This window comes from Dendrobates tinctorius, unplaced genomic scaffold, assembly GCF_039654945.1.
Source record: "Dendrobates tinctorius isolate UK_male_01 unplaced genomic scaffold, ASM3965494v1 ptg000160l, whole genome shotgun sequence".
NCBI lineage: Eukaryota > Metazoa > Chordata > Amphibia > Anura > Dendrobatidae > Dendrobates > Dendrobates tinctorius.
In genome coordinates this window covers 9,673,568-9,694,942 of record NW_027361827.1, presented here as the reverse complement: position 1 = coordinate 9,694,942, position 21,375 = coordinate 9,673,568, and the positions used below count along the sequence as shown (strand labels likewise).

The following is a 21,375-nucleotide window of genomic DNA, read 5'->3' as shown; positions in this document are numbered from 1 at the left end:
TAACCTCTGTAGACTAAAGCAATTGACTATAAAAGTCCAAGTAGTGCAGGTTTAACAATCCTCTCGTCACTTTTGTGTGGTACATGTCTTCTCGGTATCTATAAGATGAATTGCCTTCTAGGTACAACCAAACACCCTGGTGGGTAAAACGGACACTAACCTCTCAACGTCAGGCTCCTGGAGTCAGCGTCCACATTTGTGATCCTAGATGTGCAGTGATGCTTTCATAACCTTAATGCCTGTAAAAAGCTGCTGAGTGATCTGGGATTTTATTCCCAGTTAGGTTTCATAGCCGTTTATAAATCCTTTATTTTCTTTTCATGTTTTCAGCCATATCCTCCATTTATGCCTCGAAGACTAACTGGTCGTAGCAGATATCGATCACAACAGCCAATACCACCACCACCTTACCATCCAAGCCTTTTACCTTATGTTCTGTAAGTATTTCTGGTACCACAAGATGGAAAGCCACATGGCTTGTATAACCTTTTAAAAATCTGTTGTAGCTTAAAGGGATTGTCCACCTTTGGTGTCCATTTTTATTCTCCTATGTAAATGTATATGGTTTGGGCTAAAAAGAAAGCATATTTCTCTCACCCATGACAGCACCAAGGAGAGAGGGGGTCCGCTCATCAAGGACAGGAACCTACAGTTGGGTTCCTGTCCTTGATGGGTGACCCGCGGAACAAAGCAGCGGCAGCAGCTTACTGATCAGAAGAGGAGTCCAGGGCCGTCCCGTGCGAAGGCTGACAGCGGGGAGGCCCCTGTCGCGGCGGGGTCGGTACCTGAAGCCGCCACCGCTGTAGCCGAGGGGCTGTACAGGGTGAGCGGGCGGGAGAGGACCGAGCCGCTGCTCCGGATAGGAGAATGGGGCTGGGGGACGCCGGTTTACGCGCGGGCAGCGCCGTGGTACTAAGGTGTACCAAGATTGGTCTGCCCCGGAAATGAACCAACAACTTCCGGGTCCCCAAGGTTGGCGCATGCGCACTCCCTGGGGCTCAGCGGTGCAGGCTGGGAGGAGGAGGTGACGTCACACCCGGGAAGTTCAAAGGGGAGATGCCTGGAGCTGCTCCATGCTGGAAGCGTCCTGTGAGCATGGAGGACAGCGACCAGCACGAGGAGCAGCCAATGCAGCAGCCCAAGCAGCAGCACAGGCAACACCACCATCGCCGACAAAAGGAGAAGGATGGACGCGAGGGCCGGTCCAGCAGCCACTCCACGCAGCGCAGCAAGTCGACTGCGAGGAGCAAGTCACCTTCCTTGGATCAACCTGTGAGGGATCTGAATCCGCCTCCCGAACCGGTACCTGCAACCGCGCATACGGGGTAAGTGAGCTACGTGAATGTTCCCTATTGTAATACACTTCTTTCCCTTATTAGGGAAAGAAAAAACAAAGAACAGGGAATGCCCCACCTGTAAAAACCCGCTACCAGCTTCCTGGGATAAAAAACTCTGCGACTCCTGCATACAGGAGGTTCTCTGTGAGGAAACCCCGGATTACGCCTCAGATCTAAAAGCAGTAATCCGTTCGGAGTTTCAGAACGCCCTTTCATCCCTAAGACAGAAAGGGAGGGGGAAAAAGAGGGACACAGTAGTAGGCTCCCAGTCAGAGGCCTCAACGTCAGGGGAAGTTACCTCCCAAACTTCAGACACCGACTCGTCATCCTCGGATGAAGAGACAGAGGGTCGTCATTGTTTCCCCCTGGACGAGGTAGAGATGTTAGTAAAGGCAGTAAGATCTACCATGGGGGTGGCAGACCCTCGACCCGATAGATCAGTCCATCAGTCCAGGACATAATGTTCTGGGGACTGGGCCAGAAGAGACGGAGAGTATTTCCATTAAACGAGAACATACAGGGCCTGATAAAAAAAGAATGGGAGAGACCAGATAGGAAGTACTCCACGGTTCACTCTCTTAAAAGAAAATACCCATTTGATGAGGAAGCATCCACGTCCTGGGACAAAGCCCCCAAGCTAGACGTGGCGGTTGCCAAAGCTTCGAAGAAATTTGCACTCCCCTTTGAGGATATGGGTACTCTACAGCAGTGGTCCCCAACCTTTTTTGCACCAGGGACCGGTTTCAAGCAAGACCATTCTTCCATGGCCCGGCAGGGCGGGGATGGAGGTGTGGCAGGGGCGGGGCTTTGGTCATAAGGGGCGGGGCTGTGGACGCAGTTGTAGTGTAGCAGTGCATACTTATAATTAAATAACATTTATAATGTGACTCAACTCACCATAGGTTTTGAATGAGTGCTCCATCACCCCATTCTTGCCTGCTCCATCACTCCCTTCTCTCCATCACTCCCTTCTCTCCATCACTCCCTTCTCTCCATCATTGCCTTCTCCCCATCACTCCCTTCTCCCCATCACTCCCTTCTCCCCATCACTCCCTTCTCCCCATCACTCCCTTCTCCCCATCACTCCCTTCTCCCCATCATTGCCTTCACCCCATCACTGACGTCTCTCCATCACCCCAGGCATCATGGCCGTCTCTCCATCACCCCAGGCATCATGGCCTTCTCCCATCACCCCAGGCATCATGGCCTTCTCCCATCACCCCAGGCATCATGGCCTTCTCCCATCACCCCAGGCATCATGGCCTTCTCCCATCACCCCAGGCATCATGGCCTTCTCCCATCACCCCAGGCATCATGGCCTTCTCCCATCACCCCAGGCATCATGGCCTTCTCCCATCACCCCAGGCACATCATGGCCTTCTCTCCCCATCATGGTCTCCTCCAGGGCCAGGCTCCACCTACACACACACACACACACACACACACACACACACACACACACACACACACACACACACACACACACACACACACACTATACATACATGTACACACACAGACAGACATACATATACACACACACATTATATATACACACACAGACATACATACATACACACACACACACACACACACACACACACACATTATATATACACACACCACCTCTCACCTGTCCGCAGCATCGCCCGCGCTTCCTCGCTCTGACACAGCAGCGGCGCGCTCCTCTGTGTCAGTCAGAGACAGGAAGCGCGGGCGGCGGGCAGGAAGCTGGACGGGTCCTTGCAGCTCCGCTCCTGCTATTCCCTCTTGCAGGCAGCGGAGCTGCTTGATCGCTCCCTGCCCGCCGCTACACGTAGTTTAAGAATTGCTGCGCGCCGCCCCAGCCCCCGCTACGCCACTGACCGCCCCTGGCTCCCCTTGTGTCCGCGGACCGGCAAGGGCACTGCAGCGGCCCGGTGCTGGGCCGCGGACCGGCGGTTGGGGACCCCTGCTCTACAGGACCCGTTAGATAAAAAAAAAAAAAAAAGCTGACACCTTCCTCAAAGGCACTTGGGAGTCAGCAGGAGGAAACTTTAGGCCAGCAATAGCGGCAACTTGTACCTCCAGAGCCCTCATGGTATGGGCGGACCGGTTAGAGAGACAAATAAGGGAAGGTACACCCAGGGAGAAGATCCTGGAATCAATTCCAGTCATAAGAGGAGCGGTGGCTTTCTTAGCCGACTCATCAGCTGACTCAGTTAGGGCTGCCGCTTTGGAAGACAACCTATCAAACGCAGCCCGTAGAACGCTGTGGTTTAAATGCTGGCCAGGGGACTTACAGACTAAGATGAAGCTATGCGCCATCCCTTGTGAAGGGAAATTCCTATTTGGTGAAACATTGGATGACATCCTCCAAAAGGCAGGGGATAAAAATAAGGGATTCCCAAACGTGGGTCCTACAGGCTTTAAGAGGTCCTTTCGAAACAAAAAGTTTTTTCAGAGGAGACCCCCCAAGAGAGCAAAGATGAGACGACAGGAGACGGACAGGGGGTTCTTCTTCGGTAACCCGTCCCGAGATAAAAAAAAAAAAAAAAAAACCCCGAGTGACTGTCTGCCCAGGTTGGGAGGGAGACTAAGGCTTTTTCTGCCAGCCTGGAGAAGAATATCGAACAACCCCTGGTTATTAAATATGATAGGATCAGGGCTAAGGATTGACTTGCTCTCTCTCCCCCCTCAAAAATACGTGGTAACCCCACTAAGATCATCGATAACGGAACAAGAAGCCCTCGAAAAAGAGGTCTCAAGTCTATTGAACAAGAGTCCTCCAGGAGGTTCTCCCACCCCAGGAGAGAGGCAGAGGAGGATACTACTCGCCTCTTTCTAGTAACCAAACCGGACGGTACCTTCCGGACAATAATAAATCTAAAAAGACTGAACGACTACGTCAAAAACGAAAAATTCAAAATGGAGTCGATCAAGTCAACCATCAAAATTCTCTCCACACATTGCTTCATGATAGTATTAGACCTCAGCGATGCGTATTATCATGTCCCCATCCGCAAAGACTCCCTGAAATACCTCAGACTGGCGGTCTCCATAGGAGGCGAAGTAAGAGTTTCAATATAGGGCTCTGCCATTTGGAATTTCTGTAGCCCCGCGAGTTTAAACGAAGTCAGTGGCAGAGATGATGGCGCACCTGAGAGAACAAGATATTCTAATAGTCCCATATCTGGACGAATTTTTAATTGCGAGCAGCTCGGCCCAAAGATGCTGGGAACAGAGAGACAGAGTGATAGACACTTTACAAAACCTGGGCTGGCTTCTAAACCTAAAAAAATCAAGGCTGGAGCCCAAACAAGTTCAGGAGTTCCTAGGCCTGACACTGGACTCAAACACCCAGGAGTGTTGCCTCCCAGACCACAAAAAAGAAAAGAGTGTTCAGGAGGTAGCAAGAGCAATGCAGAACCCTTCCATGACATAAAGGAAAGCAATGTCCCTGTTAGGGTCCCTCTTCGCTTGTCTGCCAGCGGTTCAGTGGGCACAGATACATACGAGAGATCTCCAATGGGATGTAATGGCCAACCAGTTGGCATTAGGAGGTCACTTGGAGGGTCACGTCACACTAGACTCCAAAACTATTCATTCCCTAGCTTGGTGGAGGAACAGAGACAACCTATCCAAAGGGGTTCCCTGGGTGATAAAAATCACACACGTAATCACCACGGATGCCAGTCCCAAGGGATGGGGAGCACATATGAGCAACAGAGTGGCTCAGAGGGAATGGGGAGCTCAGGATCTAGAAGCCTCCTCAAACCAAAAAGAACTATTAGCAGTACACCATGCCCTAACACTTCCTGCCGGTACTACGGGCCATCATGTCCGGATATTTTCGGACAATCGGGTGACGGTGGCCTACATAAACCATCAGGGGGGAACCAAGTCCCGAACACTAATGAATACATACTCCAAAACTAATCACGTTAGCCGAGGAAAACCTACTATCCCTCTCTGCACTACACATACGAGGAGTAGAAAACCAGAGAGCAGACTTCCTGAGTCGCACCCAGCTACATCAAGGGGAGTGGGTTCTAAAACAGTCCATTTTTCTACAGATTGTAAAAATGTGGGGAACCCCGGACATGGATCTGTTTGCCGACTACAGAAACAGGAAAGTAAAAGCTTTCTGTTCCCTAAACTCCAGGGGAAACCCCCGGGCCCTGGATGCATTTATGCTTCCGTGGACACAGGGCCTAATGTATGCCTTTCCGCCGCCCATTCTCATCCCGGCGGTCATAAGGAAAGTCAGAGAAGGCGGAGCAAGAATGATACTAATAGCCCCGTTCTGGCCAAAAAGAACCTGGTTCTCCTGGCTGAGAATACTATCAATAACCGACCCATGGGTTCTACCAGATTTCCCTGACCTTCTATCCCAAGGCCTCATGCTACACCCTCGAGCAGTGAGCCTCCATTTAACAGCATGGAATTTGAAAGAACACTGCTAAGGGGGAGGGGGTTCTCCGAAAACCTGATCTCCACTCTACAAAAAAGTAGGAAGTCAATAACAACCAGGGCCTACGGGAGAACTTGGAGGAAATTTCTGTCCAGCTCTGGGGCAAGGGTTCAGGATGGAGTTCAGATTGAAATAATTCTGGAGTTTCTGCAAAAGGGACTAGAACAGGGGTTGGCGACCAGTACGTTGAAGGTACAGATAGCGGCTCTAGGTGGCCTTTATAACCAGGACGTGGCAGGCAACTCTTGGGTAGCATGGTTCATGAGAGCCGCAGCCAGGTCTAGACCAATAATCACCCAGAAATTACCATCATGGGATCTAAATCTAGTGTTATCAGCAATAACGGGGGCCCCATTTGAACCCATCCAGTCGATATCCCTAAAAATCCTATCATTAAAGACGGTACTTCTAGTAGCCCTAACATCTGCTCGCAGAGTGAGCGATATTCAGGCTTTGTCAGCAATACCCCCGTTCACTAAAATCCTAGATGATAGTCATATTAAAACCTGACCCGGCGTACCTACCCAAGATGGCGACGCATTTCCATAGATCCCAAGAGGTAGTCCTTCCTTCTGCCCAAACCCTAACAATAGGGGAGAGGAGAGATTCCACACCCTAGATGTGAAGAGGTGCCTAGTTCAGTACTTGGAGGCCACCAAGGGATGTAGGAAGGAAGGGTCTCTCTTTGTATGTTTCCAGGGACCTCGGAAGGGACTCAAGGTATCCAAAAATACCCTAGCAAGGTGGATTCGGGATGCGATTGCCCTGGCCTATTCATCCAGTGGGAATACCATCCCGGAAGGTTTAAAAGCTCACTCTACAAGGGCAATGGCGACCTCATGGGCAGAAAGATCAGAGATATCAATAGAGCAGATCTGTAAAGCGGCCACCTGGTCAACACCTTCTACCTTTTTCAGGCACTATCGCTTAGATCTGGCCTCTACGTCTGACCTGACCTTCGGGAGAAGGGTCCTTCAGGCGGTGGTCCCTCCCTAAGCTACCAATCTCTGAAATTCTCTCCGTGGTGCTGTCATGGGTGAGCGAGAATAGCTTAGTTACTCACCGATAACGGTGTTTCTCGGAACCCATGACAGCACCCGCTTATCCCCCCCCCTTCACGTGTGCGGTGAGCACGGTTGTGTAGAGTGTTTTTTGTTAAACACGGTGATTCTCCATAATATGCAATATTATAACGTTATGTATATACTTTTGTTAACTAACCGGGAGACCCTCTGATGCTCTGTAACCAACTGGGGGCGGAGGAGAGGTGCCGCCTTTTTATCTATAGGTTCCTGTCCTTGATGGGCGGACCCCCTCTCTCCCTGGTGCTGTCATGGGTTCCGAGAAACACCGTTATCGGTGAGTAACTAAGCTACCCTATATACTCGTGTATAAGCCGAGATTTTCAGCCCATTTTTTTGGGCTGAAAGTACCCCTCTCGGCTTATACACGAGTCATATACCGGGGGTCGGCCGGGGAAGGGGGAGCGGGGGTGTCAGATCATACTCGCCCTTCTCTTCAGCTCCCCTTCTTGTTACATGTTGTCTGCGCTGTTCTCTTCCTGCTTCAGCTGTCAAATGGCACCCGCTCATTAAATATGCGCATATTTAATGAGCGGGTACCACGTGACCGCTGAACCAGGAAGAGAGTAGCGCCTACAAACATGGAACAAGCAGGGGAGCTGCAGAGAGACCAGCGCCAGGACCCGGTGTGTATGAACGGGGGGTTGGGAGGCATATTCACCTGTCCCTGCGCTCTGCTGTCTTGCGTCCTCTGCAGTAACATTCAGGTCAGAGAGCGCAACGCTGATGAGCAGGGGGCAGCGACGGAGGTGAGTATACAGTTTTTTTTTTGTTTTTTTTTGTAAGGGAGTCAGGGGCAGCAGCAACATGATGGGGCCACTCACTGTGCAGCATAACTGGGGCCACTCACTGTGCAGCATAACTGGGGCCACTCACTGTGCAGCATAACTGCATAACGATGCGCTGAGCGCAACCAAATTGCAACAGGTTGCGTTTGGCGCTGGTCGGCGCACCGTCAAAAGGACGCAGGCGCCGCCAAACGCATACTGCGCGCGGCCTGCGTCCTCAGTGATAAAGATAGGGGACGCATGACACATGCAGCGTCATGCGCCCGGAGGCGGAGCTACCGGTGGAGGCGCGGTAGGGGGCGGGGCTTAGCGGCGGGCGTGCGCAGGCCAACGCTGCGGCCTTTAACGCAATTGTGAAACCGGCCTTAGACGTGCAGGTAATCCATCTTTTAGCTATAATGTGTAAGATGATTTTGTGGAGTAATTTTCATAAAATCTGAAGGAAACTGATGGTGGGGAACTACACTTTATTTAATTCTCTGCAGTTTTTTGTAATGATAGTATTAGATACACCCTTTGGATATAAAGTAACTGAATATTTTTTTTTTCTGTCTATTTTAGATCAATGCTTCCAGTGCCTCCTACTGTGGGACCAGCCTTTAGCTTCGAGTTGGATGTGGAAGATGGAGAGGTGGAAAACTATGAGGTTGGTGTATGTATTCAAACATATTTTATTTTTGCTATTTAAAAAAATTAAAACAAACACTGCTTTCAGAAACTATTAACTAATTGATAACTATCCTTGCCTGTATCATATCCTAAACCTTAACATGTATTTAATAATTTATTCACTTTTAACCCTTCATTTTACTTGCTTATATAGCACCATTTAATTCCACAGAGCTTTACAGGCATTATTTCCACTGTCTCCATTGGAGCTCCCAATCATAGTCGTATGTTTTTTGGAGATGCATACGGACTCCTTGCAGATGTTGTTCTTGGTGGGATTTGAACCCAGGACAAGAGCGCTGCAAAGCTGTAGAGCTAACCACTGAGCCACAGTGTGCTCCCAAATAACTCGCCATTATGAGTTATTGACATAACGCCTTTTCTTTACAGGCGTTGCTAAATCTTGCTGAAAGACTTGGAGAAGCTAAACCACGAGGATTAACAAAAGCAGATATTGAACAGCTTCCGTCGTATAGATTTAACCCAAACAACCACCAATCGGAGCAGACCTTGTAAGTTTTAATTGCAAACTATAGCAATATCTTGCCTATGATCGATCCATGACCTATTATGTTCCATTAATTCAGACTTGTGTAAAGCTGCCAACAGCCGTGATATGTCTGTCTGGCAAAATGGCACTAAATGTCTTTGAGATGGAAACCACCACTCTTTCTTATGGAAGCGATTGCTGTGGGTCCAGCTTCTATAGCAGATCCCTGATTTTGCTTGGGAATCAGGTGCATGGCACTGTACACAATACATAAATATCCACTAGAACAAAAGCAGCGGTCCTAAGACCAGAGCATGGGGTCTTCCCTCTTGCATCCATATTCACAAATGCAATACAACATAATGCAGCATATGGTTATCCATATTTATTATGTTTGCTTATATAGCGTCATCATATTCCACAGCACTTTACAGACCATATCGGCACTGTCCCCATTGGGGTGCACAATATAAATTCCCTATCACTATGTCTTTGGCATGTGGGAGGACGCTGGAGACCCCGGAGGAAACCCACACAAACACAGGGGGGAACATACAAACTCCTTGCAGATATTGTCCTTGGTGGGATTTTAACCCAGGACCCCAGCGCTGCAAGGCTGCAGTGCTAGCCACTGTGCTTTGGATAATAAAATACTAAATATTCTTAAAACAACCCCTTTGATGCTTGCTATACCAATGATACATATTTTTTTTCTGTTCTTACATGAATGTTACCAGGGAGAGATTCTTTTGTTGATGTCTGTCTGGTGGTGTATGAAGTCATAGAACATGTTCTTTTTCTTATTCCAGGTGTGTAGTATGCATGTGTGATTTTGAGTCGAGGCAACTTCTAAGAGTCTTACCGTGCAACCATGAATTCCATGCCAAGTGTGTCGACAAGTGGCTTAAGGTGAGATTTTGTCCTAAAATACTCCTTACACTCTAGGTGAGTGAGTGTGTTCAATGTTGTTCCCATGCTTTTATATGTGTTGTATTTTCTTTCCAGTCTGTTTGTTACAGTATTTTTTTTATCACTACTTTTCTCTAGGCAAATCGTACCTGCCCTATATGTCGAGCTGATGCTTCAGAAGTTCACCGTGATTCAGAATGACCAGTCTGAGAGCACAAGTCCAGCTCGGGTGTGCCTAGTCGTGTGTATGTGTGTTCTTTAGTACACATGCACAACAACCATCCATTGAACTTAACCCGTCTGGCTTCCAGCCTCTTCTTTACACAAAAGGGTCGATGGACCTCTTTTTGCACTGTGTGATTTAATCAATTATAAAGCTTCTAATTAGTCTTCACAACTATGGGATTGTTATACTAACTGTGTGATTGGGACTCCAAAGATTATTATTTTTTATAGCTTATTTTGTGTGTGCACTAACATTCCCTGGTTTTCGTGTGATCATTCCGAGTGTTTTTGCTGCAAGATTACGTGGATGTGATCTTTTAGCATGTGCTTTTATATTTAAACCAGAAAAAAAAGCAAAAAAAAAAAAAAAGATACAGTGGTAGTTCCAAACAATTTAGCAATCTACCTATTATTATTATAGAGCCTTCAGATACTGTGAGAGCGGATGGATGGAATGTAAGACTGTGTGGTAGTGGCTATGTTGCTTTTGTATGTTTGCTTGTGTCAAGCACAAGAGCGTATGTATGGTTGAGAACATATATACCAGCATGTACTGAGAACGTATGTGTGTCGTATTACTTATGCTGCAATGTATAATCTTGTGTTATTTAAACAGTACTAGTACTGTACACTGGTTTATTTTCTTGTGTTTGCAGTTACACACTGAATGCAAAGGGTGTAGCAATCTATAGGCATTTCATACCCTTAGTTGTTTGTTTTTTTTTGTTTGTTTTTTTCCCCATGCGCCTTTCGTCCATACAACCTTATCACTTATACAGCTTACTGCGTTTTGCATATTTGTGCCACTGCAGGGATAAAAAGCGATGTATTTTTTAAATAGAATGCGGGATTGTATACATGAATTCAGCAACTACACAGTAAGCCGTTTATTTTTCACATTGTATAAAATCACATTTCTGTTCTAGTGATTGCATCGCTTGTGTACATAAAGCAACAAAAACGTAAAATTCAGCCACCCCAATAGATTAACTTGACTGATTCTACATCAATGTAAGGTTTCAGTGGTCTCTTAACATAAGTCACTTCTACAGCCTGTCAATGCTGTAAGGTCCAGAACTCCTGCTCTGCCTGGCTTCCAGGGACCATATTGGTTAAACTAAATGTGAGCCATTAATATCTGATTGGGGTGGTATGACACCCAGCACCACTGCCACTCAGCTGTTACCGGTGGCTGGAGGTTCTCGGATCGTTTCGGAACACAGCAGCACTGTCATTTTTATTGTGGTCACGGCAAATCCACCCCTTAGTCAAATGATAGCGATGGATCTGCAGTAGCCAGTCGCGGCCACCATAGAAATAACATGGCTGCTTTGTTCCGGCACCTTTGGAAAATTTCCAAACACTGCCAGTAATGGCTGATCGGCATGGGTGCCGCGTGTCACAACATCACCAATCGTATGTTGATGGTCCACCATACAGTAGACCTTACATAAAACATTGGTACCCAAATCCTTTAAGGCCAGTTTTAGATACATGTAATGCGGGTGTATTTTAGCATCCATATTACAATCATGAGTCTGGTGACCTAAATTAACATTTATGTTGCTGTCAGTTCAAGTTATTAGACCCGTGGTGTGGCCTACACGTCTTGCGTTGGTAAGATTATTCTAGAGTCCAATAGCACAATGAAAGAAAAAAGGATGGCACTCTGTTACCAAAAGTAGAAGTCTTTATTTCATGGCTAAAAATGCATGGGCTCGGGAGCAATGCAAAGAGTGTGGACGATGGCCCTTTTGCGCTCCTGCGCTTCAACAGGTCCTAATAGTTTAGGACCTGTTGAAGCGCAGGAGCACGAAACGTCCGTCGTCCGCACTCTTTGCATTGCTCCTGAGCCCATACATTTTTAGCCATGAAATAAAGACTTCTACTTTTGGTAACAGAGTGCCATCCTTTTTTCTTTCATTGTGCTATTGGATTTTGTTATTTCTTCAGGATTGACCACCCGTTCCTTGGGGTATATGGCGTTCATATAGTGTGTGAGAAGGGTCTCTTTAGATTTGTTTAAGAGACCATGGTGGTGCAGCGGTGCCGAATCGGTTTCTCTTCTTTGGACTTTATTCTAGAGTCCAATCAAAATAACTATATTTCTTTCTAAAGTACCGTAGTATGGATTTTCGGAGAAGTTTGTATCAAGTGGTCTTTTAAGAATCCGTTTTTTCTTTGTGTAATATGCTATGTACCGTACGTTCATACAGTATATTATAGCTAGGCCACCACCTCACTCTCTAGTTGATGATCCATTATTCTGTTTCTCATGTTCCTTATTGGTAGGTAAGATATACAAATATGTATCTCAACTGGTTGGGAACCAAAATCTGCAGCACCATGGGCCTCACCAGCTGATATACAGGGTGTTCCTAAAATCTGGACACAGGAATTCTCATTAATTATAATTTACATTAATTTAATTAGCTATAATAGAATTTTGCTAAGCACATCAACCGTTGATGGAAATCATAGTGAAGATGTTTAATATTCCAATTGAATAAAATAAATTTAATTTCTTGAAAATATGTATTTTTGCCTGTGTCCAGACCTTAAGGACACCTTGTATATTGAATGGTGCTGTAAGAAATGTTTGACTTCAGAGAATGATTGTTCACGATAAGTTTCCTCCAGTCTCATTGCCAGACACTAATGACACTGCATTGTTAACTCAATCTTTTTGTACATGGTCAACAAAGCTGATCGATGTTCTGGATTATGAAATTAATTTATGAAGTAACCAAAGGACACTTGTATGAGGCAGGCTCTTTTATTTTTTTTTTTTTGCAGTAACACAATCAATAAAATAGTAGCACTCTTACCAGGCAATCCTCCATCAGTGGGATTTCTGTGATTACTGCACGATGTAGAAGTCAGTTGTAAATCCATTTTACTGGCTCCTGCGCATAAAAAAAAAAACGCGTCCGTTAGTTTTTTCCTGTTGGGTTCTGTAGAAATCATGGCATGCTCCACTGGACGCTGGATAACTTACCGATTCTCCACTAGTAGTGGCCGTGGTGCTTGTCTAATGCCCATATTTATTTGCACAAGATAAGTGGGCAAAACAAAATATTTGGTAACCCTCCTGGAAATGTTTGTAGCATAAATACATTTTGTGGTGTAACTTTCTTTTTTTTCTTTTCTTTTTGCTACTTAAATGGTTACTTTTTCCTTTTGGTTGCAATAGCACAAGCAGCACAAATATCAATATTGCCGTATTTTGCTGCCAGGTCCAGCTTTAAGTTGTGTGTATGTGTGTGTGTGTGTCCCCTAACTAGAGATGCATGTCTGACCCTCCCACACGTCACAGTTCTGTTTCTCAAGACAGTGTTATTCCATGCTGCTTGTCTTTTATCCGAACTTCTGGTTCAGTGGACTAAAACAAAAGCACAATTTGCCTGTGGTTTTTTTTTACACAATGTTGCCTCCATTACCCAAAAGTAAAAATACCATTTAAAAAAAAACAAAAAAAAACCTGTAAACGCCACAACAATAATCAAACCAAATGGAGAAAAGTTGCTTTTACTATACTTCTAAATCAATCTTTGCTTAAACTAACCAGCCACTGGATGTCATGTCACATTTTTATTAACCTTATGTAATTGCAGAAGTTGTATTTCACACTCCTCTTATAGTGCGACGAGTACTTTTTATATACTGCAAATGTTTTTTTTTACCTGTATAGACTTACACTACTACACTCGATATTCACTTTATTAAAGCATGCAAGCATCGCACTTTTTCTAGCGTAGACTCTGAGATAAATGCAAAAAAAAAAGGAAAAAACAAAGTCTAGGGTACACATCTAATATGAAACATTCTGTTCACTCTCTGGCACAATGCAATTTACCGATTTTTTTTTTTTTTTTTTCCCCCTCTGCAACTTGTTCAAAGAGCAGGGTCACTATGTAGAGTTGTTATTTTGTTTGGTTTTTTTTTTGCACTCTGGAGGCTGGTACTTCTGGAAAGTTTTTGGAATTAACTTTTATATAATATAATATAATATAACTTTTTTTTTTTTTTTTTTGCATGGGTCTCTTGGCAGACATGTTGACTTGCTTCCTGTGGTTAATGTATTGAACAGACCTACATCTATAAAAAAGCACACATGCATGTGTTCTGAACCAGCTCGGACTGATTAGAGTTCCCTTTTTTTTTTTTTTTAAATTTTTAAATTTCTTTTAATTTTCACTAAAGACCAACATATCCAGGAGCCAGAGGATGTTTCTCAGCTGTTACTGCCATATGTTCTAGATCTGATGCCTCTAGCCCTAGCCTGCAGTAGTGCCTGACCTGCACATGAATTAATACATATGTTGGTTGTCATCTCTCACTCCCCCTTTTTTTTTTTTTTTTTTTTTTTTTTTTTTTTTTAACTGTTGGCTTCAGCATCTGGTATTTTGTTTTGCATTTGCCTTTCATTTTGCATGAAACCTTTGCTTTTTCACGTTTTATGTTTCTTGTCTAAGAGTGGTTATCAAGGCCTGTAGATGTTCAAGGTTTTGTTAATTCATTTTGTTTCCTCATGAAATATATATAATATATATTTAAACATGCTGTGCCACTGTTATAGTATTTTTATTCTCCTGTTCCCCATAAATGTTTTGAACTGAATAATCGTTAGGCCTTAAAGGAAAGGAGCCTTTTGCTTGTTCTCCCCTCTTGGTACATTTACAGTTACCTCATTTTGCTATTTATGTGTTTTTCAGATTTGCCAATGAAAGTTAAGGAATTTTATTGGATTCATATTTTTCTTTAAATCGTTCTCTATCATATCTTTTAACATGACATGTAGTTTTAAATGTATTATAAATGTAACCAAATCATTTGAAGGCTTGATAAATTTTTAACAAAATTTGTACATTTTTTTTTTTTAAGAGAGTTACTAGTAATGCTTTACTAAGTAGTGCAATGATTTTTCTTTTTGTTTTTTGTTTTTTATATTGATTTTTGCTTACCCCTTGTGTCCAATTTTGGAGTTGAGAGAGGGTTGTTCAGTAATAAATGTATGATGTACACTTATGACTGCTTCTGTTTGCTTTTATGTTTAATATTTGAAACTGACTAGTTATTGGTGGTTCTTTTGCTTTTTTTCTGTCCTTCAGAATATTGTCCACTACACTACATATTTTCATATTCTTTCTGAAAAAAATCTATGGTAAAAAGCAGTATGCTGCAGGTCCTCTAATCGGTGCCGACCAATTCAGGAGGTTGTGCTGACAGCAGGAAACACTATAGTGCTTCAAATCATGGTTTCAGGTGTACTAGATACAGAAACAACAATAATAATTCTATTGCTGAAAATAAAGTATGCATGAGCCTGTAAACAGGCGTTTAAGACGTCTGCTGACACATATTTAAAACAGTTTGATCGCAAAACCATTTAAAGTAATTGGCCAAAAAAGAAATGCTGCTCACCACTTTTATTGCTCTGCACCTGGGTGGGAATGGTGTCCTTTCACGGAGCTACACTGGTGCAGGTTGAGGCAAATGGGGGAAAAATAGAAATGCAGCAATGAAAAGGTAACTATAAAACTTTTAATAGTGATTAAAAAAAAAATTGTGACTGACATCACAGAAGTTAGGGCACAATGACTCGTTTTGGCATTCAAGTGGTGGTCATGACTAAGGCTTGAATGCTGAAATGTGAGTCCACCCTAACCTCGGTGATGTTATCAGTCACATTTCTCCTTCCCCATTAACGGCACCACGGAGAGAGGGGATCCGCCCCACAGGGTCAGGAAACCTACAGACAAAAAGGCGGTACCTCCCGCATCAGTTGGTTTCCTGTCCCCATAGGGAACCTATGGACTTACCAGTTGCCGGGGCCGACCAGTCCGGAGGACGACAGCTGGGGTTCCCTGTCCCGGCTGGGGTGGTGACCCGAGGCGCCACCGCTGGAAGGTCAGCGGGCCTCCAGGGTGTGTGGGGGGGTGAGGCGGCAGAAGTGTTGCCAAAGTCCGCCTCACCCAGGAACCTCAGGAGAGCAGCGCTCCAGGGTAGCGGCGTCGGCGGGCGCTGGAAGCCCGGTGAAGTGGGGCCGAGACAGCCGAGCGGGAGCCCGCGCTCACAGGACGGCAGATTGGAGCCTGCAGCCATCACAGTCAGCGGGTGCTGGAAGCCCGGTGGAGTAGGGCCGGGGCAGCGCGGCGAGCTGGGCAGAAAGCGGCGTGCAGGGGCCTGCGGCCGTCACCACCACTGCTATGCATCTCTGGGAAGGATCTGAGCGCAGGGGCGGAGCTTACTGACGTCAGTCCAGGACGCGCAATGCACCTCTGGGAACCCCAGGAGGCTGGGGAAAGAGGCAACGGCGGCGCATATCGAGGGGAAAAAAAGGTGCTCTTCCCCACACGGCAGGGACCGGGAGGGGGACACCGAGGGTATATATATAAAAAAAAAAAAAATGGGTTGCTGAAAAAATGAGCCTACAGAGGAGCAGTCACAGCCCGATATGCCCTCAGATACAGGATGCCAGCGGCAGTCGCCGGAAGAAGGATCCCAAGGACCAGACGCAGCAGCCGCTCGGAGTCCCCTCGCAGCAAGGAGCCCATTGGGGCGGTGACCCCAAAGGACAAGGGTTCGGCAGACCCGGTGATCCCTCCAGATCTGGTATCCTTCGGCTTGGTGGGTAAGTGGACTACGTGAACGTACAGTCTGTAACTAGGGTCCCTCTTTTAGGGAAAGAAGTGCACACAAAGTTAACCATAAGATCTGCCCACTCTGTAAAGAAGAGCTTCACACAGGGTGGGGAGAAATGCTCTGCCAAGCGTGCATTGACCACACGATTTGTAAAGAATCCCCAAGGTTCGCCTCCGATCTGAGGGACCTAATCCAACACCAAGTAGAAAATGCCGTTAAAACCCTTCAGAGAGGAAGCAAAAAGCATAAGAAATCTAAGACCAGAAACCCCCGAGTCAGACCTCAGCGACAGGGAGAGCGAACCTTCATCATCCTCATCTAACTTGGGAAGTTCAGGGTCCGACTCCTCGTCCTCCGAAGAAGGGGGTCGCAGCAGTTTCCCCATTGAAGAAACCGATAACTTAATAAAAGCAATTAGAGCGACTATGGGGCTGGTGGACACCAGGCCCAAAAGAACTATCCATGACGCCATGTTCAGCGGGTTGGAACAAAAGAGAAGGTCGTTCCCTGTGAATGACAGGCACTAATGCAAAAGGAATGGAAAAGGCCAGAAAAAAAGGGCTTCCTGACTCCGAAAAGGAAGTATCCCTTTGACGACCCAAGCTACTCTCATTGGGAGAAAGCGCCAAAGGTTGATGTAGCTATAGCGAAAGCATAAAAAAAATTCGCCCTGCCGTTTGAAGACATGGGAACATTAAAGGACCCCATGGACAAAGAAGCGGAAACATTCCTAAAAGGTTCCTGGGAGGCAGCCGGAGGAGGTCTGAAACCCGCCATAGCCGCCACATGCACGTCTAGAGCCTTGATTGTGTGGCTAGATCAATTGGAGAGCCTTCTAAAAAGTAAGAGGCGTGATTTTAGACTCCATCCCATTGATGAGAGGAGCGGCAGCCTTTCTGGCAGGCGCATCCGCGGATTCAATCCGACTGGCAGCCAGGGCAGCTTCATTCTCAAATGCAGAAAGGAGAGCACTCTGGCTCAATTGCTGGACGGGGGACCTGCAGATGAAATCCAAACTCTGCTCCATTCCCTGTGAAGGCGAATTCCTGTTCGGCCCTACGTTGGACGACATCCTTGACAAAGCAGGAGATAAAAAGACATCCTTCTCCAACGAGTCTAATTTCCCCTTCAAACGTTTTCGGAGCAGGAAATTTATCCAGAGAAAGCCACCTAAAAACCCCCTGGATAAGTGGGAGGACAGGAGAGGGAAAGGGTACATGTTTCTTGTCCGCTGGTTTCCCGAACAACCCCAATGAGGGTGTCTCCAAGGTTGGAGGAAGATTAGGCCACTTCTTCCCAGCCTGGGAAAAAATATCAAACAGTTCCTGGATCCTAAACATGATAAAAACAGGCCTCAGATTACCCTTTCACACTTCACCCAAACCCTTTTTTGTAGTGACCCCGCAAAGACAGCGGAAGAGCAGGAAGCAGTCCAACAAGAAATTCAGAACCTGGTGGAGAAATAGGTACTACAAGAAGTCCCCCGCCAGGAAAAAGAAGACTTCTATTCCCCTATCTTCCTGAGGAGGAAGCCAAATGGGATATTCAGGACGATAATAAACCTGAAAAGACTAAACAAGTGTCTGATAATCCATCCGTTCAAGATGGAAACAAAATACGCAGTAAAAATGCTGTCTCCCGCCTGCTTCATGACAGTGCTCGACTTAAGACTCGTACTATCACGTCCCCATACACACGGACTATCGCCAGTATCTCAGGATTGCAGTTACTATAAATGGAGAAATAAGGCACTACCAGTTAATAAATAATAATAAATTTTATTTTTATAGCGCCGACATATTCCGCAGCACTTTACATTTCAGAGGGGATTTGTACAGACAATAGACACTACAGCATAACAATAATCACATACAGTAGATTATAACAAATACCAAGAGGAATGAGGGCCCTGCTCGCAAGCTTACAGTCTGAGGAAAGAGGTAGACACGAAAGGTGGGTGGTAACAGTTGCTCTGATTGTATGGACCAGCCATAATGTTAAGTGTGTAACAGTACAGACACAGAGGGCTAATGGATGCATAAAGCATGTGGGAACATGATGCTGGGAACCTGGTTATGGTAAAACTTTTGGCTCTGCCACACAGGGATAGGTTAGGTTAATGTGTTGAGGCGATAGGCCAGTCTGAATAAATGCGTTTTCAGGACACGCTTAAAATTGTGGGGATTGGGGACTAATCGTATTGACCTGGGAAGTGCATTCCAAAGAATTGGCGCGGCACGTGTAAAGGAGATGGGAGTGGGAGGTTCTGACTATTGAGGATACTAACCTCAGGTCATCAGCAGAACGGAGGGCGCGGGTAGGGTGGTATACTGAAACAAGGGAGGAGATGTAGGGTGGTGCTGAGCCATGGAGGGCTTTGTGGGTGAGGGTAATAAGTTTATACTGAATTCGGGAGTGGATGGGTAGCCAGTGTAATGACTGGCACAAGGTAGAGGCATCGGTGTAACGATTGGTGAGGAATATGATCCTGACTGCAGCATTCAAGACAGATTGGAGAGGGGAGAGTTTGGTAAGAGGGAGACCGATTAGAAGAGTGTTACAATAGTCGAGACGAGAATGAATAAGAGAAACAGTAAGAGTTTTTGCAGAGTCAAAAGTAAGAAAAGGTCGAATTCTAGAAATGTTTTTGAGGTGCAGATGACAAGAGCGAGCCAGTGATCGAATGTGGGGGGCAAAGGAAAGCTCGGAATCAAGTATGACCCCAAGACAGCGGGCATGTTGCTGGGGAGTAATAGTGGAACCACACACAGAAATAGCAATGTCGGGTATAGGTACATTAGTAGCGGGAGGAAACACCAGGAGTTCAGTCTTTGACAGGTTCAGTTTCAGATATAGTGAGGACATATTAGACACAGCGTTTAGACAATCGCCAGTGTTTTCTAGAAAGGCTGGCGTGATGTCAGGAGAAGAAGCGTATAATTGGGTGTCATCAGCATAGAGATGGTACTGGAAACCAAATCTACTGATTGTTTGACCAATAGGGGCAGTGTACAAGGAGAAGAGGAGGGGGCCTAGAACCGATCCTTGAGGAACCCCAACAGTAAGGGGAAGGTGAGAGGAGGAGGAACCGGCAAAAGAAACAGTAAAGGAGCGGTCGGAGAGATAGGAGGAGAACCAGGAGAGAACGGTGTCCTTGAGGCCAATGGAATGGAGCATAGTGAGGAGGAGCTGATGATCCACAGTGTCGAATGCTGCAGAGAGATCCAAGAGAATTAGCATGGAGTAATGACCATTTGATTTAGCTGTTAGCAGATCATTAGAGACTTTAGTGAGGGCAGTTTCAGTGGAGTGTAAAGAGCGGAAACCGGATTGGAGAGGGTCGAGAACAGTTTTCTGAGAGATAGCGGATAAGACGGGAGTGGACCAGGCGTTCCAGGAGTTTAGAGATGAAGGGAAGATTAGAGACAGGTCTATAGTTAGCGGTACAGTTTTGGTCGAGGGATGGTTTTTTAAGTAGTGGATGTATGATGGCATGCTTAAATGAAAAGGGAAAAATACCAGAAGAGAGAGGTTAAATATTGTAGTTAGGTGAGGGGTGACAGCAGGGGAAAGGGACTGGAGGAGATGTGACGGAAATAGGTCACTGGTGCAAGTAGTTGGGCGAGAAGATGCAAGGAGCCTGCTTACTTCTTCTTCTGTGACTGGTTCAAAATCAGAGAGTGAGTTAGATGCAGTGGGGGAGGGAGGACAGTGCATGGTATGAGGGGATTTGGAGATAATTTCCTGTTGGATCTGGTCAAAACGCCCTGGTCAAAACGCCCTCCCATTCGGGCTGGCCATCGCTCCGAGAGTGTTCACAAAAATCATAGCGGAAGTCATGGCACATTTAAGGGAGCAGAATGTACTCATAGTTCCATACCTAAATGACTTTCTAGTGGTAGGCAACTCCCCTTCTCACTGCAGTGACCACACTAAGGAAAGCCATGTCCCTGCTCGGCTCAATGACAGCCTGCATCCTGGCTGTACGGTGGGCCCAAGCCCATACAAGGGATCTCCAGTGGGAGATACTAGCCACAGAGGTTTCCCTTCGCGGAAATTAAGAAGGGCGGTTAGACATTACACCCGAAACAGCTCACTCACTAGAGTGGTGGGAGGAACCATCCAACCTAGCCCGGGGAGTCCCTTGGGTACTGGCGATATCTCGAGTCCATACCACAGATGCAAGCCCCAGGGGGTGGGGGGCCCACTTGGACGATCAGGTAGCACAAGGTTTGGACGAGGGGTGTAGAAAGAGCCTCCTCAAATATGAAGGAGCTCTTAGCTGTAAAACTCCCTCTCCGGTACTTTCTGAACTCCCTCAAGTCCCATCACGTAAGGGTATTTTCGGACAACCGCACAGTAGTAGCCTACTTGAACCATCGGGGGGGACAAGATCCCACGCCCTAAGAAGTGACAAAATCAATTTTCCAGTGGGCAGAGGAAAATCTAGGCTCACTGTTTGCACTACACATAAAAGGAGCGGACAACGTGACAGCAGACTTCCTAAGTCGCACACAGTTGAAACAGGGGGAGTGGGAGTTAAACCAGGCAATTTTTACCCAGATCACGATGCTATGGGGAATACCCAGCATAGATCAATTTGCCAACAGCACAAACCGGAAGGTGGAAACCTTCTGCTCCATAGACCCCTCCGGGAACCTGATATGGAAAAAATTCCAGCATTATTGTTGTCTTAGAATAAGGACTGGTTTTTTGTCCGAAACGCGTCCAACTACACGTCCTGATGCGTCTCTTATCATGATGGAGAATCTTATGA

At 46.2% G+C, this 21,375-nt stretch overlaps 1 protein-coding gene across 4 annotated transcripts in view; it reads left to right on the top strand.

Annotated features, from left to right (window-relative positions):
* Positions 1-10,729, top strand: part of RNF38 (ring finger protein 38) — a 415,096-nt gene extending 404,367 nt beyond the window's left edge. For 3 of the 4 annotated variants that reach the window (XM_073549653.1, XM_073549655.1, XM_073549656.1), the window contains 5 exons: positions 331-437; positions 8,222-8,312; positions 8,720-8,841; positions 9,629-9,728; positions 9,867-10,729. In XM_073549653.1, coding sequence (XP_073405754.1) covers positions 331-437; positions 8,222-8,312; positions 8,720-8,841; positions 9,629-9,728; positions 9,867-9,929 — 483 coding nt within the window. In that variant the 3' untranslated portion in view covers positions 9,930-10,729. The remainder of the gene's footprint in view (positions 1-330; positions 438-8,221; positions 8,313-8,719; positions 8,842-9,628; positions 9,729-9,866) is intronic. The other variant, XM_073549654.1, reaches the window with a different exon arrangement.
* Positions 10,730-21,375: the final 10,646 nt, after the last annotated feature.